The 26,269-nt window shown below is 44.2% G+C and overlaps 2 protein-coding genes across 2 annotated transcripts; both read right to left on the bottom strand.

Annotated features, from left to right (window-relative positions):
- Nucleotides 1-15: 15 nt before the first annotated feature.
- On the bottom strand, nucleotides 16-20,440 carry wdhd1 (WD repeat and HMG-box DNA binding protein 1). The gene is made up of 26 exons (XM_026320535.1): nucleotides 20,337-20,440; nucleotides 19,998-20,091; nucleotides 19,410-19,521; nucleotides 19,164-19,315; nucleotides 17,631-17,742; nucleotides 16,550-16,600; nucleotides 16,323-16,418; nucleotides 16,031-16,123; nucleotides 11,111-11,217; nucleotides 10,226-10,367; nucleotides 9,797-9,998; nucleotides 9,113-9,297; nucleotides 8,809-8,993; nucleotides 8,266-8,507; nucleotides 6,023-6,160; nucleotides 5,697-5,853; nucleotides 5,323-5,437; nucleotides 5,067-5,198; nucleotides 4,752-4,963; nucleotides 4,457-4,590; nucleotides 4,209-4,265; nucleotides 3,685-3,716; nucleotides 3,420-3,584; nucleotides 3,071-3,213; nucleotides 2,843-2,978; nucleotides 16-526 (listed from the first exon to the last, which is right to left on the bottom strand). Exons 2-26 carry the CDS (start codon nucleotides 20,072-20,074, stop codon nucleotides 332-334), a joined length of 3,372 nt encoding a protein of 1,123 aa, XP_026176320.1. The 5' UTR covers nucleotides 20,075-20,091; nucleotides 20,337-20,440; the 3' UTR covers nucleotides 16-331.
- A 2,701-nt stretch (nucleotides 20,441-23,141) lies between these two features.
- socs4 (suppressor of cytokine signaling 4) lies at nucleotides 23,142-25,603 on the bottom strand. Its single transcript, XM_026320200.1, has 2 exons — nucleotides 25,487-25,603; nucleotides 23,142-24,398 (listed from the first exon to the last, which is right to left on the bottom strand). The coding sequence occupies exon 2, from the start codon at nucleotides 24,380-24,382 to the stop codon at nucleotides 23,201-23,203; it is 1,182 nt and encodes a 393-aa protein (XP_026175985.1). The 5' UTR covers nucleotides 24,383-24,398; nucleotides 25,487-25,603; the 3' UTR covers nucleotides 23,142-23,200.
- Nucleotides 25,604-26,269: the final 666 nt, after the last annotated feature.

Below are 26,269 nucleotides of genomic sequence, written 5' to 3' on the forward strand. Positions count from 1 at the left end.
AAAAAGGAAACAAAGTCCTCACAAAATCATTTACATTTATTAAAGTTTTAAAATACAGTTGAAAGTTTTTAGAAATGCAATAAAACTGGAAAAAAAGATTTTCTATTAGTGATACTGGAAGGGGCTGATAAATGTCACCGATCCATCATTAACTCTGGAGCCAACTTATTAAGAACACACACATCAACACAGCAGCCAGATTCAACATGTGTGGACGACAAAGTGTTTCAATGATCCCTTTGTGCTGCCAGGATGGACATTTACCAGAACACACCCAAACACACGCTGCCATAAACACCAGCACTAAAAACAAACAAACCTATGAAAATATTCAGCTTTTGTTAAAAGCAAACGCTGAAAGTTTGGAGGAAGGATCCACAGATTTTTTCTTCTTGGCAGAATTTTCATCTGCGTCTGCCTGTCCATTTTCATTGTCCAAACCTTCTCCTCCTCCTCCTCCTGCTCTTTTCCTCTTCTTCAGATCTGCCGGGTCACCGGTCTGGCCTTTCGCTCTTTCCGTCCACGTCTGAACCAGGACACACACACACACACACAAAAACAAAAAACATGAAATGTTCACATGTTAATGACCAAACAGGCCAAAATAAAATTGTATTGTTCTTCTGTCTCCATCCACATGCGACTAAGCTCGTGTGTGTGTGGACACTGCAGTTTGAAATTGCATCCTGTCATGTATAATCACTGCAGACAGGCTGCATCTCTGTGGCCTGCTGGCTCTTTTCCTCATCGTGCTTTTATTTTTTCATTTCACTTTGAGCAGAGACAAAAGGAAGCGCTTTCCTGGATGTAATGCAGCCAGGATGAATCATCAGCCCTGGTGAGTGGCCTGACGCACGCACACGCACGCACGCACACACACACACACACACACACGCACGCACGCACGCACGCGCACTTCACCTCCAGGACCCGATGAAACGCTGCCATTAACCCCACGCATATTCAAACCAGCGAACACACACGCAGACGCCACCATCACAGAGCTGGTACAGGGTCCAAGCCGTGACGTCTTTGCACGTAAATTAGGAGCAACTGACACACAGGACCCCGGGGTCCAGGCTGAATGTGCCCCTGCAGGGAGGTTTTCTATTCACTGGAAGGAGCTGCAGTGATATGGGTGTGATGTCCAGCTATCAGAAGACAGAAACTACATCAGGAAGTCCAGTTTGAAGACCCAGGTGTTGGTCAGAACTGGTGATGAATGGACACTAAAAGTCCATTTTGAGTAATAAACCCATGGAACTGAAGGCTTATGGGCCCAGTTTATAAACCTCACAGACCAGATTTTACATTTATTTTTCAAGGACTGTGTAATGAATGACCAACTGCACTAGATTCAGGACCAGCTCCATTCAAATAAATAAGGCTCCTGTGTTTTTTTTCCACACTCGACTCCTGTTGGTCTGAAATAAACTGAGGGAGGAGCAAACTAATCTACATTATTCTTACAGCAGCAAAACACCACCTGGGGGTTTTAGCCAGTAGCAGGTCTTGGAAGCACCTTTTCTAAAAGTCCCTTTATTCTTTGCATCATGCACATGCTTGAGGACGCACAAGCACAGTGATGTGTCACACACAGCTGGGAAAGAAAAGCGCAAGAAGAGGATTTGAAATAGCTGCAGATGCTTTTTTTCCCCCATCGCCTTTGTTAGAGCCCACAGATGCTCAGGTTGTGTTCTGGTGACTCCACAGGACCTGGTGGGATTACACGTGTTCTGAAAAATCATCTAGATTTAAGGTCAAATGAAATAAAAATAAATATCAATATGTAAATATGAAGTGAAGACTGTATCATCCTGATTATTTTCACTGCTTCTCACACAGTATTAACATGAGATCAATGCTTCGTGCCCTCACTAACCAAAACACTCGACAAGGTTCCCAGGCAACAGGCGTCCCACACTCCTCCATCCTCCCCCTCACATCCACCCACTCCTCTTTCCTTTCCATCGAGTGTCATCCCGCTTTCTGCTGAGAGTCTTGATATATGCAGGGTCATGACCAGGTTACTACACAGACCCACAGATGGAGGCCTGTTAGATGATTAGATGGATGAATGGATGGAAGTGTCTTCCATGTTTTCACCCATCAACTGACCACAGCTGCTGCAAAGTCTGAGGATGTGACATTTGATTGAAAACCGGGAACCATTTTTTATGTGAAAATGCCACATAGACATAATAAAAATCTAGAGTTTAGCATTTATTATAGGGGTATTTAAGCACAGCAGCATATATAAAATAAATGCATATCTAAATATTTGAAAACGTGACCGGCTGCTTTGTAGCCTGGTTTGGTGGTGATTCAGTCCCGGAGAGCAGAGAGTGTTGGAGTCGTGTGAGTAAGGACAGGGAGGACAGAGTTAATGGATATGCAGCTGATAATCACTGCTCTGCTGCAGAGTCTAATTGATGCATTGCACTGGTCATGTTGCTCTTCAGGGCAAACTGGATGGACCAGTCACTTTTGGAGACACTTTTTGGGACATAACGTAGAAATCTCACATCCTGTATTCGTCCTGTGGGGAAGTCTCACTATTTGACTCTGCATAGCTTTTTGGGTAGTGTAAATTTATGTATTTACTCATGTTGAACAACAAAAAAACAAACAAAAAAAAAAAAAAGCCACCTCAGGGTGGGGGATCAGAGGTAACTTATTCCACTTTACTCACTGTCTGTTATCATTCAGTTTAAATGTCAGTATAGTCAATCTCGCTGCACAGCTGCTGCCTTAAAACACCGTGTTTGCAGGAACAGCGTAGCTCTCCTTCTCATACACAATCACTTAGCATCACCCAAACCATCCTCTCAGAGTCTCATACCAGTCGCTCCTCTGCTGACAGCGTCCTGAAGCGTCCCATGGCCTCTTTGATGACATCGGTCTCCTCCAGGTCAGGGTGGTCAGCTGCAATACTTTTCCTGCTCTCCTCCAGCCAGAGTTGGAAGCCCGTCTTCGGCCTGAATGGTCAGTGAACAACACGACCATGTCAGGAAATGTGTCTTTGAAATAATAAAGAAATAAAAACCTGCATGTGGACTCTGGTTTTTACCTCTTGTTCTCAGTGCTGTCTGCTGGTAGGGCTGGAGGAGGGACGTCTGCTGGTTTCTGCTGAACTGGAGTTGGCTCCGTGTTCTCCTGAGTCTTCTTGCTGGCTGCCTTTGTGCCAGTCATGTGCAGAAGAGTGGACTGGGTCTGAAGAGAAAAGCGTGAAATTATCAGTAGGCAGCCTCTGGGCTATAAGGCTCCAACACACACACGGGGCCCAGGGCCCAGTTATTTACAGATGGATGCGAAATCTATCATGTGTAACTATGTGAAACCAGAGGTGACGTATTGCAATGTAGAGACTTCAATACATAATATTTAATATGCTGCAGGTATAGCCTTGGACTGGAAACCTTAGACTTGGGCCTGGGAGCCAACGGTTTGAGGACGAGACTTTTGTTCTGTTTCCCTGCTGATCCACTTAGCGGAGTCGACTTCTTGCTGGATGTCATGTTGTCCAGGATGTTTGTCACTCGAGGCTGCCCAGACGAAGCCGACGGCTTCCCCGGGCCAGTGACCTGAACATATCAATCATAAACCTTCAGTTTTCTTCTAGTTAACAGTGTGTTGGCATTTATGTCTAATAATCAGAAGAAGGCTGTGATCTTGGGTCCTTACCCTGAAAGGATTTCCACGTCCTACTTTACTAACTGCAAAACAAATCAGATCAAACAAATCAACGACACATTCAGATTAAAAACATTTAACAATGCCCTGTTGTCCGACTGATATTACACAGGAAAAACTACAGCACACAGTATAAATATGGAATTTCAAGCCAAGCAATCATCACTGCGTCCTGATGTGGGGCAGGTCCTGAAATGACCATCAGATGTGCTGAACTGGAAAACCCACAATCCCACTTTCTCTTCAAAGGTTCCCTACTTAACACCTGATTCTTGACACAGATATGAGCGTACTCCAGACATCTCTACACTAAACCGTTAACAGGGACATTGTTTCCATATTACAGGTACATACATACATTTAGATTCTGTGATGAATAACAAACTCAACTAAAATTAGACTGAGAAACGTCTTAACACAGATCAGTTTGCTCAGCACTGAACATTTCAAAGCTTGAATCTGATTTGTCGTAATGAATCAACATTCGGGTTTTTGACTGATTCCAGTTCACTCACTTGAGGTTGGAGACGGATTCACAGGTGAACCTGCTTCTTTAGCAAACGGGTTCATACCTGTAATAACAGACATGAATCAGACAATCAGCTGTATCACTGACATCTGGTGCTTTTACTCAAACTGTACCCACATTCATTCTTCAGCATAAAAACACATACAAGCAAACAGACATACAAGACTGTGCTGCTGAAGAACAATATTCAGGGACATTAGAAAGAAAGAGGAGAAAGAAAGAGGTGCAACCTACATTTTCTGGTGTCTGTTGTCTCCATCTCTGTCTCCATCACCTGCCCACCCTCCTCCTCTGCGAGTTCTTCCTCTTCCTCCTCCTGATCCTGCCTGTTTCTGTAACGTCCTCCTGTGAGCTCACTTGGGCCACACCTGCCCAAAACAAGAAGCTTATGAATCACGAGCAACATATTTTACCCGTCTGCTGCAGCATGATTGTTTTACTGAGTTTTAAAATAACACAAAGGCTGTCACATCATAACGATCAGGTTTTATTTTCACGCACATACTGTATGCGACACCCAGAAATCTACCTGGTGCTGCAGTACTCTGGCTCCTCTTCCTGCTCCTGTAGTCCCTCTTCCGGGGTCTGGTTGGCTTTCTCCAGAGCGAGCTCACTGAGTCGCTGGGCCAGAACCATGCGCCTGGATCGGGACGCGTATCGAATCGCCAGAGTCACCACGTTCTGAGTCATCATCTCGGCCAGCTCCACACAGCGGAACTCCCTCTCGAGCTTACAGGACAACTGGAAGAAAATATAAACACATCAGGAGTCACCGAGATAAAAAGACACAGGTGTAAATCCAAGCTCATGATGTTGAGGGTGCTCCTAGAGCTTTCATGCTCACTGCAAACATCTTCATGAGCAGCTCCTGTTGCTCCTTCTGGGCCTGGTTCTGTCCGTCCTCGTCTATGTCGTAGCCACAGGAGGACAGGAAGCTGTAGTGGTTGTGGAAGAGGACTGAACGCCAGAACTGTTCCTGGAGGACAACAGACGAGAACAGGCTTGTACTCCAAATCCACATTTTAGAAGGAACACCTGTATGTAAACATACACTTCATTTAAGGAAAACAAGACCTATCCAGTCCGTTTGGTGCGTTTACCTCCATCTGTCCCTTCTCTGTGCTGGTCTGACACAGAGGCAGCTTGAAGGGCAGAATGGCCACAGCAGGTCTGGGCAGGGTGGGAGGATACCTGGAGCCTTTACATGGAATACACCTGGGAGCACAACAACAAACTGGGCTGAGACATAATTTAGACATACTGACTAACCAGCAATAAGAAGACGTTCATATTCTACTTTATTAGAGTTATTCTACATTCACATGAAGATCCAGGTGTGAGCAGACAGTTTGGACTCTGCTGGAAACTAAGATGCTGAGAAGCAGTTGTCAAACGGCAACAGAAAACTGTCTTCAGCCAAAATATAAAAGCACCAGGGGAACATGGTTGAGATGAGACTAAGCAGAGACTTCACCTGAGCTGCTGAGGGTTTTCATGCACTCCGACCACCCAGTAGTGATCTGATTTGCTTTTGCAGGTGTCTCTGGTGTTACACACCGGTGTCCATGTGCTTCCCAAGGAGCGGTTCAGCATCCGTACCACCCCATCCGAATCCACGTAGCAAGGGGTACCTGAAACACAACAACACAACCAACTCGTCTTACAAATCCAAAAATCAATGTGCATTTGGAGGAAAACACCTCTTCTATTGAGACTGTCTGTTTCTGATACTTTAAATAAAAAAGGTCGTGAAAAAGCTTCAAGAAAATTTAAAACGTATGTTTTTCTTGACAGACTGACCCTCGGCAGTGAATCCCAGCCATGACAGGTAGGATCCGTGAGAGAGCGGCAGGGGTTCGCCGTTGATGAGTTGCCTCTTCCTTCGACCAAACTGCAGCAGCTGAACACCCAGAGCTTGTTCCCCATCAAAACCTGTAGCTGGTGACGCAAAATGAGACACATACAGCAACATGAGGCTTTGTCAAAGCTTTGGGACAACAAATGAAACTGTTAAGTGTTTCAATGTAAAGTGCATCCACCGTGTAAATACAGTAAACACAGGGAGGTCGCGCCCAAAGGGCAAAAGATCTGGGAAAAGGTTTGCAAGTGTTTTTTATATTTCCATCTTTGCAAGAGTAAGATTTCTGAAACTGTTTATTAAACATTAAAAGATAAAATTAAATGAACAAAATTAATACAAGACGCAAAAACAAGCTTAAGTTTCCTGTTACTGAGACATGTTTTACATCTTTACAGTGTCTTTGAATGACTGGAAACTACGTTAAGCAACACTATAAGATATGATGGCACGCACCAGAGAAATGGTCAGCTGTAAGTTTATTGAACTATTGAGATAAAACATGGGTATAGTTTTTTAAGGTTTGTTCTACCTTTTCCAAACACATTAAATTGTGTTTTTTAAAAACAAAAGAACAAAACACGTGACAATAGACTGGGAATGGGGATGAAGACGCAGGGAGGAATGTTTTTATCAGCAACTCCTCATTAAAGGTAACTTCCATCAGTTCATCACTGAGTGTGACACACAGTCAGAGGGAATCTCAGTATTTTCCTTATGATTTTAAATACGTACCTTAGCAAATAAAACAGCTAAATGGGAAGGAGGTATAGCTCTGCTCTAGATTCAAAATGTAGATAAACGAGGGAATAAACAACATTTTACTCAGTAACAAAGAAGGTACAACTACAGGACTTAAAAACCCTCAGAGGAGAACATGCTTTAGAAAGGCAGCGCTGTTACAGATATTTACATACATAATTGAATATTGTGCTTTTGTTTTTTTACATGTAGTTAAGCTGCAGGCTGATTTCAGAGTCCATCACATACTGTGGCAGGTGAACAGTTTATTTCTAACCCCAGGGCAAAAATTGGAAGTAAATGTTGATTTTGTACTGGAAACAAGTGTTTTCAACCCAGGCAGACAGGAAGAACCTGAGAGTCCATGGACACAAACTGCTGCAGGTCTGTATTGAGACGAATCACACAGAAACGTACAGGGGGGGGTCGCAATATGACTGAAAATATGACGCACATCTAGAAACTGCACTTCAACAAGAAACTCTCCAGTTTTTAAAGTTTAAACAAGACAAAGAAGAAGAAAGCGAAATGTTTGTTGTGTGCTGCAGATGATCAAAGTGGATCACATGTTCATGCTGTTTTTTTCTACTATTCACCAACTGATTGATTATTGACACCAATAATTTACTGTATGAGACATGTTTCAGATAAACCAGCTACCTGACTCAGCAGATGCAGGTCAGTCACTTTTTCATCCATCCATCATCTAGACCCCCTTAGTCCTAACCAGGGTCCCAGGGATCTGCTGGAGCCTATCCCAGCTCTCTCTGGGTGAAAGGCAGGGGTCCACCCTGGACAGGTCCCCAGTCCATCACAGGGCCACATAGAGACAAACAACCTCACACACTCACACTCACTCCTATGGGCAATTTAGAGTCACCAATCAACCTGACATACATGTTTTTGGACTGTGGGAGGAAACCAGAGGACCTGGAGAAAACCCACACAAGCACAGGGAGAACATGCAGACTCCACACAGAAAGGCCCCTGATGGGTTTCAAACAAGGAACCTTATTGCTGTGAGGCAACGGTGCTAACCACTAATCCACCGTGCTGCCCCACTTTTTGGTCTAAACTCCAAATATTTTCTGCTTTACTTCGTCTTACAGGACAAAGTAAAACTCCTACTAATCAGATATTTTGTGAAAAATGATTAGTAAAGTTACACAGCAGTGTTTCTCTCTGCTGACTGGAAATGCAGGTGGTCCAGTCTTTTTTAAACTTAGTGCCTTCGGTGATCATGTCTCGTTGTAGGCTCAGGGTAAACATGAGGCAGGAGAAACCCCTGAATGACGCTCACTGAATTTTAAAGAGACGACTTGATTCAAAGTTAGGGTTAGTTAGGAAGTAGTTATGGTTAAGGTTAGGGCAGGTTTCCAGAAAATGAATGGAAGTCAGTTTAATGTCCCTACAAGGATTGGAAATAAGTGTGTGTGTGTCTAACCCCGATGGTAGATGATGAGCAGCTGCTCTCCGTGTCCGGCCACGCAGACCACGGGTCCCGGCAGGCTGAAAATTTCTCTCTGAACTCCTCCGATCGAGAAGAGCCGGAGCATCAGCGCACTAGTGGCGACCGCCGCCCATCCTTGACCCAGACACAGAGCTTTGGCGTCCTCGCCCTTAGGGAGGTCCACCATCCACTCCTTATTGGTGTCCCACGACGAGAAGTGGAGACACTGCAGCTTACTAGGAAGAGAGGGAGTCAAGCGAAGCCAATTTCATTACCAGTCACCACTGTGAATGACATGTACACTCAACGCTTGATAAGCCGTTTAGCAGTAATGCACACTCCCAAATACACACACAAAAAAATCTGCTGTTTACAGTCACTAAAATAAGGTGTGTTGCTGCACTTGTGCTTCTGTTTGGAAGCAACAGGAAATAAAGACATCTGATTTGTTTTTTTTGTTTTTTTTATACACCAAAGTCCACCTGCTTGTTTTGCTGTTTCCTTTCTCCGCAGAGAACCGGGGCGAGGGAGGTTTACCTGGCGAGCTCGTCCGTGCTGGGACAGGCCAGCAGCACAGCCTCCTGGGAAACGTCAGCCATGGTGTGACCCAGTGAGTTGGTGAGGTGCATGGCGTGGTGCACAGCCGTGTCGTGAAACTCCACATCGATGGCGTTGTCCTGCTCGTCATTGTAGCCTCGCACTATTCCCACAGAATTCCACATCTGCAGCACAATATGGGTTTGATCACAATTAACAGACAGTGATGGGTTTGATTCTATAACCTTCATTAGTTTTAATCCTAAAGCTCAAAGTTTTCCTTGTTTCCTTCAGAGTGTCCTACCATGAAGCGGTGTGTGAGATGTGCAGGGGTGGAGCCCGGCTGAAAGGCCTTCTGGGGAGGCGTTGGCAAGGGCCCCTCGTAGACGGGACGCAAGGGCCCCAGTGGGGCAGTTACAGGCACTACAGTGCTGCCCGCGTCATCATCATCCCCGAATCTCTCCTGACCGAGCTTCAGCGACCCAGTGTCTGAATGAGGACACACATGCAGTGAAGGACTAGGACTGATGGCACCCAGGGTCCTGAGCTTCCCCTCTATCTCACTAATGACGCTAACTCCATGAGCCAAAGTTGTGTTGAAACAATAAATTGATGAACAGAAAAGTAAGAGAAAGGAAATATTCTTTGGTTTCAGCGTCTCAAACATGAGGAACTGCTGCTGGTCCCTGTTACTGTGAAGCGAATCTTGTGGCCTACTGGTTTTAGATCATTGCACTTATTTGTGGCAAAATGATTAAATCATTAAAAGTTCACCTTAACTCACTTAAAACTTAAACGATGACCAGTGACAAATTACATGACAACCACTGTACAGGCGAATGGTGTTCATCCCTCCAGCCACTTGAAAGATCTTTAACAAATCGTGCTGGAGTTGTTCCAGTAGTTTGTGGTGGCTCAGAACCACTAACCCCATCCCATCCCATCCCTTCCCTCTCTCACTCTGGGAGTGAACCCACTTTCCACTGACCCAATGAGTTCTCATCATCCAGGATCGCCCCTCTGTTCCTCACCCGCCCTGTGGCGGGTACGAGGAAGTCGTCGTCATCGTCGTCGCCAGTAACCGGGTTCTTAACAGGTGAGTTGGTGTCACTCAGCTGTTCGTCCATGAGTCTGTCATCGTCATCATCAAACAGGTCGTCATAGTCTTTTGTTGGCTTTTTTGCTGGTGCCTGGAGAAAGTCCAGTGACAAGTCAACAAGCATCAACAAGAAAATTAGAAATTATGTGTTTGCGGTTTTAAAAATATCAACAGATGTTAAAAGATCAAAAGTTTACACTTAGAAAAAGTAAGAAATATCTACATGGTTTCAGTGCAAAAACAGTAACAAGGTATTTTACGTCCATTTCCAATTTAATTTATGGAAGAAACATAACTCCTGTGGTATGTGAGCTGTACCTTGGTGGTGTTGGTGCTGGATGTGGAGGTGCTGAGTCCGTCCAGCAGGCCCAGGCAGCCCTCTGTGTCTGTGTAGGCGATCTGACTGCCTGACGGGTGCCAGGCCAAACCGCACACGGTGAAACCTTTCTCATGCTTCTGCCTGCAGCAGGAACAAGACAACTTCAGCTGTGGCGATTTTGAATGTCTAATGATAAAAGTCTGGGATATTTTACTATTTTATCTTATTAAATCTGTAAAATAAAAACAAAGAATGCTGCAGGTGTTAGCGTGCACCCCACACAATCACTGTAGTTCTACATGTGAAGTACAGGAAAGTAGACTTCAAGCTCAACCCATCACTCGTGGCGAAGACAAACGACTACAAACTGTTTTCATCATATAGTTTGTCCACCACAAAGCACTGACAGGACCACTTTTACTTTATTACTGGGAGACTTGGCTGATTTTCAGCCAGATTCCTTTCAAACATAAGAGGATGTTATTATGAAACTGTATTTCCTACATGAAGAGCTTTTTGTGTTTCGCTTCCACTGGATGTCTTAGTCACTTGATAGACAACAGAAAAAAAGCATCTATAAAAAAAAAAAAAAAAAAATCCATTGATTGAAGATTACAGCTTGTGCCTCAGGCACAGTGCATCCTGGGTATTGTAGGACTTTTAAGTGTAGGAGCTTCTGTGAATAAGAAGTAATTTTTTCTCTGTTCTCCAGTCATATGCTGTTTGAGCACCTATAGGGCCGAGTTGTATTAAATGATAATCTATGAAGCAGTGAAGACTGATCCTTACACACACACACACACACACACACACACACACACACACGCACACAGTAATATACAAACAGCCGATTCTCAACGTCTGGCCATATCTTTGTTCCATACCTTTCCACACACAGCTTGCTGTTCACATCCCACACTGTCAATAAACCCCCAACACATCCGGCTGCCAGGAACTGGCCACATGGAGACCAGGCCAACACGTTGATGGGCTACAGAGAGAACGGAGGAGGGGAAGGTTTAATAAGAAGAGAACAAACATATTCGCAGCAGAGCAGTGACAGACTGGACCTTCAGTTCTGCGGATGACTGCACCTGAAACTGATGAAGTCATTTTGGTGACCTCAGACATGATGAAGATCAGATATTTGGTCTGAAAGTGCACGTCACAGTTCAAATCAATACATTTGGAGGAAAATGCAGGGACAGGGTGAGGAAGGGACAAAAATTAGCATCAATCCACACGGAGCAGGAATTAGAGCGTAATAAATAATAATAAGGACCTCTGGTTGAAAAGGTCTGCTCATATTGTCTTAACAGTTACTGTAATGGGAATATGAGTTTTATTGATTGATTATTCTTACTGATTATGATTGTATTGTTTCTCACTGTGTTCTTGGTTTTTCAGGTTTCACAGATTTTCATTTCCAGGTTGATTCACTGAGGCTCATGTGTTTTTCATAATCATATCTGATGTTTATGTTCTTCCTGACTTAGTATAGTCTGACACTAGTGACACTGACACAGGGTTCTCAAGGATGTTGGTGAGGAGGATCTGGGATAAAGGTTCCTTAGGACACCAGGTGTGAGGAAGGGACCAGTATAACAGAGCAGGTCCAGGATGGAGGGTTAACTGTCCAATGAGAATATAGAGTTTTAGAATACAGCCTTATTAGGGAATCACTTTGTGGAACAACAGGGAAGAACAGACTCAATTATCTGATTATGTCAATGATTATTTGCATTTACTTTTCATGTCTGTATAAGTAGAGGCCTCAGCCTAATAGGAGCTGAACAACTGGGGAACAGCTGGGGAACAACTGGGGAACAGCTGGGGAACAACATGGGTAGACTGATCAATTGTGTTCTATTATGTTTGCTCCTTTTTGCAAGAAATATATTCATAAAAGACAGTCGGTCTGCACTCTCTTTATTGCTCATCCAACGGGTTTTGCCACAACAATTTTGGAGGTTCCACCGAGATCTGTCAAGTGGTCGTCGGGGAAGACGGGTACAGGGGATAGTCGACACCCTGAAGCATCAATCTTCAGCCTCAACCTCCCCTGATCAACAGCGTAGAGACGGAGGACTGTGTGCGTCTGCCCTGAGCGCCACTGCCAGATCTTCAAGCTCAAAAACTTATCTTACCGGGTGAGTCGTAAAGATACATAAATTGATGAAATGGGAATTGTCATAATTAGACTGAAATATTATTCAATGTGAGAAAAAAAAAAAAAAAAACTACTTTTGTCCTGTTGGGGGAGACAATCAGACTCACGGTCAGTACTCTAAGTTGATTAGGTTTGGAACCTTCAATCTAAAGCTGATCGGGTCAGGGACTCAGGGGTTAGGAACCCAGGCTTTAGAGTTATCCTTAGAGTACGGGTCTAAACAGCCGTAGAATTAAATAAGGGGTTTGGAACCTCCAGCTGGTGTCTACTCGATCCTAGACGTAAGAGTCCGGGACTCAGGATCATCTCCGCAGATAGTCTGTGTTGAGGTACTTTTAGTCCATCAGGGATGGGACAAACTGAAAGTAGGGGACCCACAAATATGGATCAGCATGGTCCGATAGTCGATATCATGAGGGGCAAATATGATGACAAAGCGGTGGCATGCCTGCAAACATGGATAAATGATTATGGGTTCCCTGAGGGAGGTTCTTTGAGTAAAAACCAATTGGAGAAGTTGGAGGAAAGGTTAAAGGAAGCAGAAGCAAAACTGATGAAGAAAAAGACCAACTAAAATTTTCCAAGACTGTAAAATGCATGAAGAGTGTTTGAGACTGGAAGAAGGAGGTAGAGTACAGGGAAAGAAAACAACTGCCAAAAGCAACGGCTAAATCAAATGCTTCAGAGGATGTGGTTGATAAAAAGCAGGGAAAAGGCTCAAAATCCTCAAATGTGACTTTAACTTCAGATGCTAAATATGAGGGAAGAGAGAATATATCACAGCAGATTACACAGCTCCCAAATACTCCCGGTGTCTCTTGTCTCTATCCTCAGATTCACACGGCGCTGAAACTGGACTCTGACCTGGACTCCTGTCTGTCAGGCCCTGCACCACCATCATCTCCACCATCTCCACCTCTTCCTCCACCCCCTTCACCCCTATCATTCCAGGCAGAAGGAGCACAGCAGTACAGCCCTCAGACAGTCAGTGCATCAGCTCCACCTCCACAGGCCACTCCGTCTCCACCTACTCTCACCCCACAGCAGCTGCCTGTGCTTTCCCAACAACAACCTGTATTCTCACCACAACAGCAATATATGCTCTCACCGCAACTGCAGCCTGTGGGTTGGCCCCCAATATCACCAGCACCAACTTCTGTACCTCAACCCTCATTTGGGTCGATGCCAAAGTCTGATCCATCACCCAACGGACAGGCGCTGACATACACAATGCCTATGGTTGAGGTTGGGGGTCCACAGGGTCCACAACTGGTTTTCAGAGCATGGACTGAGGATGATGTTCAGGCATCAGCAAGTCACCTTCCTTCTCCAACGGATTCAGGTGAAAAGTTTTCATATCACCTGGGAGTATTCTGCCAGGAGTTCCGCCCCACAGGAGCTGAACTGAAACAGTAGAGGATTATCTGCACCGCCTCATTGACATTTTTGACACATATGGAGGCATGGACCATCCAGCACAGCTAGGACAGGATCCAAGCTCATGGGAGACGCATGTAAAGTGTCACTTCCTCAACGGACTCCGTCCTGAAATTGCAGACATTGTGCGTCTAACTTGCATTGGATTGAACAAGGGAGCACGCCTGGACGAGGTGCGAAGACATGCAGTTCATGCTGAAGAACATGGTCAGAAACAGAGAGAGGAGCTTCATTTGCCTTCAATGACAATGTTGCATTCTGCAACTAACCAAAACTACTACAAGCGAGAGGGGGGATGTAGAGGTCTTGGACAACGCAAAGGCAACTTCAAGAATGCAAATACAAATAACAGAAGGAGCAAGGATGAGCAAGAGAAAATCAGCTGATAAATTGGCTACTACTTTCCTATTTTGGTCGACCAATCGATGTGCACTCTCAGTCTCTCTATTAGAGGAGCAGGAGAGACTCTTTTCTGTTTCTAATTCAGTTCCACACATCTCTCTATCCAAATCTAAACTTCAAGAGTGGAGAGATTTGGGCCCTTTTGTTAGACGTTGTCTATCTGTACATGACTGGAGGACTCTTGATACAGATCCTGATGTGATGTATTCATTTTCAATGAAAGCTTATAGAAAGTCTTATACTTCTGTTGTGTACGCCACACGCACAGTTGCTTTGGTACCTGAATCTCACAGACACACATCTCGTCACACACTAATGTCTGATGCTGAGTTTGCCTTGACTCCTGCGCCGCAGACAGTGCCGGATACACTCTGGGCAAAACATAAATATGATGTAGGCCTTATCAAGAACTTTGAACCAGTCATGATAACACCAAAGTCTACATTAGGACCCCGCAGACGCCAATATCCTCTGAAACAGGAGGCCATTGATGGTATTACACCTGTCTTTGAGTCACTCAAGCAAGCGGGTATTATTGTGCCATGTGATAACAGTCCTTGCTGCACTCCCATTTTTCCAGTGAAAAAGATCAGAGATGCCGACAAACCTACTGAACGGCGTTTTGTACAGGATTTACAAGCAGTGAATGATGCTGTGCAACCTCGTGTTAATAATGTGCCTGACCCTTACACTATTCTTTCACAGGTGCCATCATCAGCTCAGTGGTTTTCAGTTGTTGACTTGGCTAATGCTTTCTTTACTGTGCCTGTTCACTCAGTCAACTTTGGTTTGCTTTTCAGTTTCAAGAGAAAACATGGACATGGACTCGTCTGTGTCAGGGTTATTGTGAAAGTCCGACTATCTTCAATGAGGTGCTGAGACTCAGTCTGGAATCTCCTGTTTTGTCTCCTGACAGTGCCTTGCTGCAGTATGTTGATGATGTTATGGTGTGTGCACCCACTCGAGAACAGTGTGAGGCAGACACAGTTGTTTTGTTGAAGCATTTAGCTACAGAAGGCCACAAGGTCAGTTTGTCAAGACTTCAGTTTGTACAGCGTGAAGTGATTTTCCTTGGTCACGTGATTACTGCAGAGGGGAAGTCTCTGTCCCCCAAAAGAGTGACAGCAATTCAAAACCTTCCTAGACCTCAGACAAGGAAGAAGATGATGTCATTTTTGGGCATGTGCTCTTATTGCAGGAATTTCACTATTTCCTTAGCTCACTAATCCACGGCAAATCACTTCAGCCACATGACACTGATCTGGACACCTGAAGCAGAAAAGGCGTTTGTTGACATGAAACTGGCTTTGCAAACTGCTCCAACACTTGGACTTCCTGATCCCACACAGCCTTTTGTGCAGACTGTTGATGAGAAAAACTGTTGCATGACATCTGTACTTTTACAGCAGCATGGTGGAAAACTTTCATTTAATCTAAACCTGTTCTGAATCCTGCAACTCTCCTTCCAACTCCTGATGATGGAGAACCTCATAACTGTGCTGCTTCCCTCCTCTAAATGTAATGGAAAAATGAGTTTCAATGATGGATTATTCTTACTGATTATGATTGTATTGTTTCTTACTGTATTCTTGGTTTTTCAGGTTTCACAGGTTTTCATTTACAGGTTGATTCACAGAGTTCACTAAGACTTGTGTTTTTCATAATCATATCTGATGTTTATGTTATTCCTGACCTATTATAGTCTGACACTAAGGGACACAACAGTTACTTTCAGGAAAAACAAGGTAAGAACAGTCCAGGCAGCCGTAAAAAAAATTATTCAACTGGATCTTACCTGTGTGAGTAGATCATCAGACAAGGTGCTCACATGCTCCCAGGACCCACGTTCATAAAGGTGCAGCTTCGCCTCAACAGGAACAGCTAAAAACTGAATGTACACACAGGTTTTGTATTATTATTATTATTAATAATAATAAAGGACTGACAGATAACAATCCATTTCTCACAATGATTAACCTCTGATATTTGCACTGTGAAGCAGCAGTGTTAAAGAGAGGCATATGCAGACACCAAGCTCTACCAATAAGCTGAACACAAAGAACAAATCACAGAGCTGCATCACTGACCTTTGCCATCCTGGGCTGCCAGGCCAGCCGACAGAGAGATTTTGCATTACTGATGTCATTGGTTTTCTGCAGCAGAGGCCAACTGACCACCTGCGTCTGAATGAACACAAAGCAGATAAGCATCTGACAGGCTGTCCAGACAGACTGCACATAGTGTCAATAATAATAATAATAAAGGCTGTGTTTGTAAAAGTCTTGTATGTGAGGTGCTGAAAATAAGGACATACCTGCTCCTCCATATTCCACACGACGACAGAGCCATCACAGCTGGAAGACGCCTGATGGAGGAGGCAGAGGACGCTTTGGATTGTTTTTAGGTCAAAACAGTTTGATGTCAAGCTGCACAAACACGATGCATTTGCAACTGTACCCTCGAAGTAGAGCTGGACTAATTCATAAATTAATGAGTGGAATCAGGTCGTGGTGATATAATGATGAGATTTAACAGAACGAAAGTGTACAGTACTTCATGTCCAAACTGATCAAATGGATTTCTCATAAAGAATTTTTGAGGCATGATTCAGTAAATCTTTGGCCCATAGGTCTGCACCTACATCTGCAGTGGACAGTGAAATCTAAACCTCTTTACAATTTGACAAAGAACAAAACCTTTTTTTTTAGCCTTTAACAGTAAGAGAAAAGTTTATTGGTACTAAAAGTGTTGTACATGAGATATTAGGGCTACAGCTAATGATTATTTTCATTATCTGCTATAGATTTCAACACTTTACTGTGACCAACACTCTAAAATCCACAAATGTTCAGTTTTTGGTTATATATAATTATTTACAAGCAAAACATAAAATCCCTACAGCAAATGTTGATGCAAATGTTTAGTATTTTCGTTTTATAAGTGCTTCCAATGATTAATCAATTCTCAGAATAGTTGCTGGTTAAAATGAGGAGCAACCTAAAGCAAAGGTTTTGTTTGCCATTGCACAAATCATCACATAGCTTACATAGTTCAGTGCCATTCAGATGAACCGAATGATGATAAACCAGGCAGCTGGTGATTAAGGTCCTTGTTAATTTGAGATACTTTATCTTTTGGTGGTGCTGAAGTGAATTATGCTGCGTTTCTTACGTTTCCACACAAACATGTCACTTTTTTCACTGTTGTTTCATGGACCGAAACAGAAAGTGCAGCTACTTAAGAACTTGCTTATTCAGACAAAGTGTGCAGGTTTGTGATTGTTTCCAAAATGCAGCAGACGTCGCTTGTTATGGGTAAATTGAAACTAAAGTCATGATAAACCATTAAAACATAAAAGTCAAACAACCTCATGCTGTGAAGTTTGGTCTACCCACCAAAAACTCATCTTTGGGGTCAAAGGTGACACTGAGGACGGGTGCGTCATGACCCCGGAGAGTTTTCTGTTGGCTGCTGTCAGACACCTCCACCACCTTAACCATGAAGTCACTGAGGAAAGTGGAGAAATTGATAATGAATGTACGTACGGCACGTGCAGGTAATCTGTGTTTGCACGTGATTGACTGCCAGCGACAGAATCGAGGGAGAGGTCACGTCAGCTGTGAACCATCGCGAGCTCAAATTGTCAAATCGATGAACAAGGGAGGCAAAATAAAACTGAATGTCCGCTAGAATGTAGATCACAAATTCACCCTAACAGCCTCAGATGCCAACATTTTTACAATCGATATGACGACAGAAATTACTAGTGTGGAAACAGCAGCATCAATAAGGCGCCATGCTCCGTGCTTCTATTGCTGTGATAAACCTGTTTAGGGCAGATCAATTCTCGTAGCCAATACACGTTTACCTCCAAACAGGACTAATCATAAACCAATCCAAAGAGCTGCTCCGTCTGTGAGGTGGAATGAGCACCGCTGTGTGCAGCTCACTCTGCAGCTGAAGAACAATTCTGACCTTAACGAGATTATAGTCTGGTTTAGTCATAGTATGCACGACACTCCACACAACACATACGTGACGCACGACAGCTCCACCAGCAGCCACCAGAGAAGCCAGGGCTGAGTGCATGTGCATCATTTGACAAATGAAAGTGACACTGCGGTGTTCCAGTAACCGAGCGGTTTACGGCGGCGCATCATATACAAGAGAACAGCGTGTGCACGACGTCATCTGTTCAAATCTGTGTGCAGTCTTTTGTTGCATGTGCCCTCCATCTCTGTCTCCCCTGTTTCCCGTCTGCAAAATAAAGGCAAGTGCCCAAAAAGAACTTAAATAGGAAAAGTGACATTTGACCGCGTTTCAGGTTTGAGATCGTGAACCGAATCAGAAAATTTGTCAGGAAGAACCAATGTATCTGCCCAGTGTGCTGGACATCCTCATCATAACCTCAGTGCAAGGTCATTTTTCAAGGATTATGGTCCACACAGGTCTTAAAAACTCTCAGCATCCATTTATACAAGAGGAACAGTTTGATCGTTTTGGGAAATATGCCCATTCACTTTCTCTCTGAGAGTTAAATAGGAAAACCAGTGGCCACATCTAAATGCGAATCTACAGTCAGCAAGAAGCTGGTTAGCTTAGCATAAAGACTGGAAACAGGGGGAAACAGCTAGCCTGGCACCTTAGCCTGGCACGTAAAAAGAATTTGTGGTTTTATGTGGAGGCATGTGTTGGACCCGTTTTCTTGGAGTCAAGCAATCAGCAGAGACGGAAACAGTTATGCTACGCAGAAGTCCACATAAAATTGCAAATTTCTCTGTATGGACTCAACTAGTATGATGTAGCGTGTTGATTTTAGAGCTTCAGGGGTGTTGATGGGTGTCTGTTACCATGTTCACTCAAAGCTGCTTACACGTATGTTGTTAATGTTCAACACTCTCTAGTGTCTTTCATACTAAGTTAAATACCTGGATCCGGCTGCGACTCTCGTGCCGCTGCTGTTGAAAGTAACATGTGTGGCGTTGGTGGTGAACCGGGTCAGGATACCATCTGGATCACCTTCAGGAAAAGTATGGATCTGCACGGTGTTGTTGGAGCCTGCGGTCACCAGCTTGCCATTCTGTGGAGAAAGAAGACATCAGTACTTGGTGAGTCAGTGTATCACAAATAAACAAAAACAACCTGAATCTGTCAAAAGGCAGCAGAGGACCAACCTTGAGAGCCAGAGAATAAGCCTTTTCCCCAACTGTGATGAACTTCGGATCGTCATCATCCAGACCCTCCCATATCCGAACGTCTCCATCGTTCCCACAAGTTACGATGAACCTGAGAGAAACGTGATCATGGTCAGATTTGAGTAACATTGTAAGTAAACACAACTTTTCTAAACCAACCACAAACACTTCCTGTAACGCTGGGACCAGCGTCTCTATCAGCTAAATCATAGACGTCCAAGTTAAATGCACTTTGTGGCACAATGGGAACATTAATGCTGACAAGTGTTTAAAAAGGCTGTCAGATCATTTAGATTTTATGCCCCATACAGGAAACAAACCATCATCTGGACCTCAGAGAACCTGGACTGGACATCAGATGTCCTACAGATTTAAACACAGATGATTTATTAATATCATATTTAATAAAACCAGACTCGGAGAGCAGATACTTTACTTTAAGTACAGTTTGCTGCTAAAGCTTCTCACTGCAGGGCTGTTACCTGGGATTGAGTCTTTTCATATTGTGCTCATGTTCATGTTAAAGTGAGTTAGTGATTAGCTTCTTCTTCTTCATAAGAGACTTACTTCCCAGTGTCATCGAAGCAGACCTCGGTGTGACCCTCCGAGTGGCCGTAGCGCATCGGCTTCCTCTCACAAGGCATTTTCACGAACCAGCAGACTGACCGACAGAAAACAGGACGTGTAATGAGTCTGTGAAACGAGTCTGTGAAACGAGTCTGTGAAACGAGTCCTAGCAGGTGAACCCTAAACCACATCAACCTTAGCTCCTGTTGCTAGCATCACACCGAAGCTAAAGCTAACACACAGCTGGCTACGATATTTCAAACTCCTGAGGCGTTTAACTAAACGCATAAACGACCAAACTAACCATGACCTGAAAACAGAGACATATAAACAACATACAACTTTCCCGGGCGACTCCACAGACTCGGCTCCCTCGTCCTCTCCGCCTGAATCTCCCGCGCTGCGTAGAAAACAAGGAAACGCTGCGTCACGACTCCCGCCAGCTACGTCATGACGCAACAGACAAAGCCCCTCCCACGTTTATTGTAATCAATTATTCCATTATTATTGTTTTTGTTTGATATTTTGCATTGCAGGACACTTCTCCACACTACAGCACCTGGTTCACCTCCAATCCTGGTCCTCGAGAACTACTGTCCTACTTGTTTTCCAGATATCTCTGCCCGACACACTGCTGATTACCTGGATCAGGTGTGTTCAGCCAATCAGAAACTGGACAGTACTTGGAAAATCTGCAGGACAGTAGGTCTTGAGGACCAGGATTGGTGACCCCTGACCTACAGCAACCAGAGCAGAGGATAAGGTTAAATCCAGGCCTAGATCAGTGCAGTAGGAAGTACTGTGCTGGGTGGCTAGATATCACATCACTGAAGTCTTGTGCTTGTGCTAGTGTGCAAGAATCAGTGTGAACATTTACAACAGGCCTGAAGCTCATGTGTGTGTGTGTGTGTGTGTGTGTGTGTGTGTGTGTGTTTGAGGCCCCTATATGAATATATGGAGCAAGGTGGGCTGAATTAAAGAAAAATGTTTAAGTTTATTAGATTTGGATATGAAAATTATTAGGAATCTAATGTCACGCTACATATTGACTGAAGGTGCTGAAAAATGATACTCACAAGACAACATTAATATTTTATGTGAAAAATCAATAGACGTGGCTCCTGACTTTGTCTATTGACGAAGCACTGACATGTAGATACATGTGATGGATTTCTTTATTTTAGGGCCAGATTTGTCTCAGTAAAATTAAATTATTAGTATTAGTGTGAGGATCTAACATCCTGATGGTGCAAATGAAACCAGCTGATGAATGAAAAACCATAAAATGAAGAAGGACCCAGTTCAACAACAGTACCAGCCCATTTCCCAGTAAAATGAAATGCTGAAAGAAATGTGTACCTGAAAACCTGATGTAAATATTTAATTCATTGTTTTGCATTCATACAAATCCCCTCAGGGCAGATTGTTTGCTGGAGAGAGACAAAGAGGCTGAATGACACAGGAATCAATAGAGAAATCTGAATTCCATCCCTATTATGGGGAAATTGTCTTTTTCATGTCCTTATCTTTCCACTTGCGCTGCTGAAGGGCTGGCATTTAGAGATGTCCTTTGCAAAGAGCGGTACTCTTCAAAAACAATATTTTCCATACCATTAGCCTGTCTGACTGTGACACAGCATGAACACGCATGGACAGTTTGTGCTGCACCATTAAATCAGTCCAGAGAGCACAAATCCCAAGAAGAAGCTACAGAGGTAATGTAAATGCCATTTATTGGTCTGTGTATGAACGTGGTTTATACAGTATCGGCTTCATCACAGTGATTCAAATATGTTCAGCACAGTCCTTAGTCCTTTAGACCAGTAATTCTTTTTGACCTGCTAAGTGCCCCTGCAGCACTGATCTCTGTGAAGTGTGAAGCCAACAGAGCACACACAGTCAGAATGGACTTTTCAGTGACGTTGATGAGATCTTGTGGAGGCCTACAGCAGGTTTGCATATCCATAGACCTTGGATTGTTGAATGAGGGCCAGCATCAGATAGTGTTTTTCTGTCTTTTTAAACAGGTCAGGACCATAGACCCCAACCCTGTTTAACACACATACAGTCCTGACATAACTTCTCTGCCACCTTGTCAACCCCCATGTCCCAAATCATAAATTTGACAATCTCAGCTAATGCACTATACTCCACCTCATATGTAAACAGCTTTTAAATACCAATACTTGTGAAAGCTGTAGAGGCACAACTGATGTTAAAATACCTATTTATGAGGGCATTTCAAAGCTAAGATGTACAGTAACGGCAGCTGAGCACCACGAGGACGGATCAGTGTAGCTGTGCCACCATCTGGTGGCTACAGAGTAGAAGGCAGCCCCAATGAGCAGGTCCAAGTCCTCTTCAACTCTTGAAATGCATTACGAGTTGACATTTTTGACAATTTATGGTTTTTGAACTAAGCTTTTTCTCTCACTGTCTATCTCACGTTGTCTCACCCATACTGATTGCCAGCAGGGTGCTTGAGCCCCATATCTGCTGCTGATAACAATTCAAGCTGACAACAGTCAGAACTTAGCCTGACCAACCTTCTCATGAGGAGGTCAAAGTGCTGAGTAATCCATCTTGGAGAGATGTGGTTTGTAATCAATTAGACTCCAACAGATTTTCTGTAACATGAGGATGAGCAGAATTAGCACAGGTCTAAAAAATGTGTTAAGGTGGAACGTTGATGAAGAACTGGATACAGGACAAAGCTACAGGAAAGCAATATATCACTTTTTATGGTATTACGGTGTTTTAAAGGAGGTTTGGTCTCAGTCAGGGGCCATGAAAGGTCTATTTCCTTTAGTCCCCTATAGAGATATTTGATGCCAACACAAGTTGGCATCTACTTTCAGCACCCAATGTTTCACAAAAAGGTTAAAGGTTAAAGTTTAATGTTTGTTTAGGGATTCTGGGGAATTCCTATTCCACTGACAATATTAAGGCGAATGTTTTGCTTAATTAAATGTCTCTCAGCAATTCGCCGTCAGCTGTAGCAGTCTTGTCCTATAAGCTGAACTTTGATCCTTTGTAGCTTTGGTTGTTTTAGCTCTTGTTGTGGTAAAAATCAACAAACATGTTTAACATCTCTCCAGTTTTGCACCTTTTAGACCTAAAAAACGTGGAAAAGGTTATGTGGAATTCAAATGTGCCTTTTTCTTGTGCTATCTTTACCTTCCACGGAGGCTTGCTTTGGAGTATCACAGAGCACAGGCCCCATCGCACTTAATGTGGTATTGTTGAAGGTAGTCCCTGAGCTGAGGTGGCAGGGGCAGGCAGTTTATGCCGTGGTAGGTGGTGCAGCTACAGATTACTGCCCTGCACAGGTGCTGAAGTGAGAAAGGAAAGGTCCTTGGTAGTGGCCTGGAAAGGAGGGGCTCAAAGAAGAGGCAGGTGGCTGGGTCACTATAGTGTCTTAGTAGTCCCGTCACACTGGGATCCCGGTACATACACGGGTCACGCACATCAAAGCTGAAACGCTTGCCATTCTGCTCAATGCGTGCATGCAGGGAGCGGCTGTAGCGACGAAAGCTCACTGAAAAGAGAAACTCATCCTGGGCAGAGTCTCGGAGCAAAAATGTCCCCTCTGGCTGGCCCTCCAGCAGATCCTCTGCCTCAAAGCGGTTTAACACACCCCAGTAACAGGAGCTGTTGTTGATCTGGAGGAGATCTGGGACCAGGATGTAGTCAGTGTGGCTGCAGCTGCCCTCTGCTGTCCCATGAGGACAGGAGGGGTCCCAGTCCTCAAGACTAGTGCATCCAGGCCCAGGGGAACAGCAGATGTCCTCCCAGGACAGGGGGGTCTGTGGTGGGGAGGTAGAGGAAGATGAAACATTGGGTTTGAGGGGAGCCTCCATGTCTTTGAGGGCATTTGGGTGAGTGGTGTGATTTTTTATAAGATGCCAACATCTCGCCATTTCAGATTTGGGTGAGAAAGGACACTTGTCCTGCATGAGCTCCGAGACATGGATCTTGCGCTTGGACCAGAAAAGCACAGAGAAGGGTCGTGAGGATCCTGGTGCATGGTGGTGGTGGTGGTGGTGGTGATGGTGAGAGCGCAGAGGAAAACACTGGCCCACGGCGTCCTGAAACTTCTGCCTGAGAGAGCGCCGGGACAAGGCCTTCCGACAAACGACGTCGATGTCTGCAGAGGTCAGGGCATCCCCAAGAGCACTGCAGCTACACTTTCTCTCTCGGCGCCACCTTGGACAGGATGTTGACCGCACGCCCAGATCCTCTGCTCCCTCCACCTCCAGCCCTTCAGGAGTTGACCCTTTGCGAGAGCTCCGAGAACGTTTCTTCCAAACATAACTGTCTGCACTCCAACTGCGGAGACCACTTTTGGGACGTGTGTCTGCACCTCGTGGCTTCTTTTCTGACATGACTGCTCGTCTTACTCTGAAAGAGATTTCACAAACATGTTTATGAAATGTTTATGTTTATGAGGGGCAGTCGTGGCCTAAAGGATAGAGAGGCGGGTTCGAGTCTCAGGACTTGAATTGTTGGGGGGGCGGAGTGAATAGCCAGCACTCTCTCCACTTTCAATACCGCGACTGAGGTGAGACCCTTGAGCAAGGCACCGAACCCCCAACTGGCAATGGCTGCCCACTGCTCCGGGTGTGTGTTCACGGTGTGTGTGTGCACTTCAGGTGGGTTAAATGCGGAGGGGAATTTCGAGTATGAGTCACCATACAATAGACAATAGTAGTCACTTCCACTTTCACTTCCATGAAACAACAGGAATGCAAGAAGCGTAAGATGGAGTCTATTATCACTCTGGTTTCTCTTTGACTAGAGTTACAAGCCAAAGGGAGTTAAGAAAAACAAACATTGTCTGACTATTCCACAAATCTTAAGCCCCGTTGATAAAGGGAAAGATATTTTTACTCTCAGAAATAAATCTCACCCATAGGTTAAGCAAAATCTTTTTTTCCACAAGGATCTATTTAGGGGAAGTTTGACATGGGAGATTAATGGTTTGCTATAGTGAACACTTGAGAGCGCACGAGCTCATTATATCATACCATGTTAAATCAAATGATAAAAGCCAGATTCTCTACCTTGGTTTTTCATCACCAGTTGAATTTCCTGCATTTACCCTTTGACTAAAGAGAACTCTTTCAGAACTTTCCTTGATCCGTGCCCGCAGGACTGCTGCTGAATCGGTTTGGTACTAGACTGACAGGTCAATGTGGAGTCCTGCTGATTTTTGCAGATCATTTCCAGGATCCGTTTCCAATAAAACTGCTTTCATATCTTCCCAGGCAACATCATTTTCATGCTTCATTCAGGAAAGGAAAGTTTGCTAAACTGCCTCCAAGGCTAATTCTTTGGTGCTTAAGTTATAGTCTTATCACTTTATTGTGACATTTTGGCAGGAAGTTGCATTGATGGCACAAAATACAAAATAATAAAATGTATGACGACTGAAAAACTATCTCTGTTGTTATTATCTCTTTACCTATTAATACAATAGATTATCTTACCTTTCAAAGTGTCACAACCACAGCTCCTCATCCATGGTCTGACCAGTTGGTCACTGCACATTAGTAGACATGCAGGACCTGCCTGCAGCCTCTCCAGCTCTAACAGACAGCAGACTGTTCTGCTTCCTATATAATTATAATGCCAAATCCCAGAGGGGGCAGCAGTTTCCTCTTCGCCAGGGCCGGGTCTGAATGAATGCTGGGAGGTGGAGTAGGGTCGAGCTGGGAAAGGGGTGGGGTGTAAGAGGAGGGTGGTGTCAAATTAATGGCAGTGAGACATCCTCTATGCTCCTTTACACAGTCATTGACACATTCCTGACAAGTCCTAAAAAAGGAAAGTGATAAAAGGCAACCAGAGCAGCCGGAGAGTGCTTCTTCGTTCACAAAGTGAATTATTTCTGCTCGTAATTCTGTTTCTGCATGTGGACTGAATGGTTTTATTTCCAGGAGACGCCCACTCCTCAGGTTCTCCGGCAGACCGTTTGTACTTACACCTGCTTCAACATAGCAGACACCATCTAATTAACAATTCAGCCCGAGCATTTTAAAAAGCTTCTCTTATTGATTGAATAACCTTCGAGTTTCCCAGTTAAAACTTCCAGCAAGTGCTACTGAAAGGGCTCATCAGTCAAGGTGATGTCATACACACAAGTCTTTGGGAAGATCAATAATTCATGAAACAAACATACAATATCTATCAGACAAATAATATTAGTCCCAGCGGTTGTGTGTGTGTGTGTGTGTGTGTGTGTGTGTGCGTGTGTGTCCTTCCAGCTCCAACAG

The sequence above is a fragment of the Mastacembelus armatus genome, chromosome 3 (genome assembly GCF_900324485.2).
Source record: "Mastacembelus armatus chromosome 3, fMasArm1.2, whole genome shotgun sequence".
Lineage (NCBI taxonomy): Eukaryota > Metazoa > Chordata > Actinopteri > Synbranchiformes > Mastacembelidae > Mastacembelus > Mastacembelus armatus.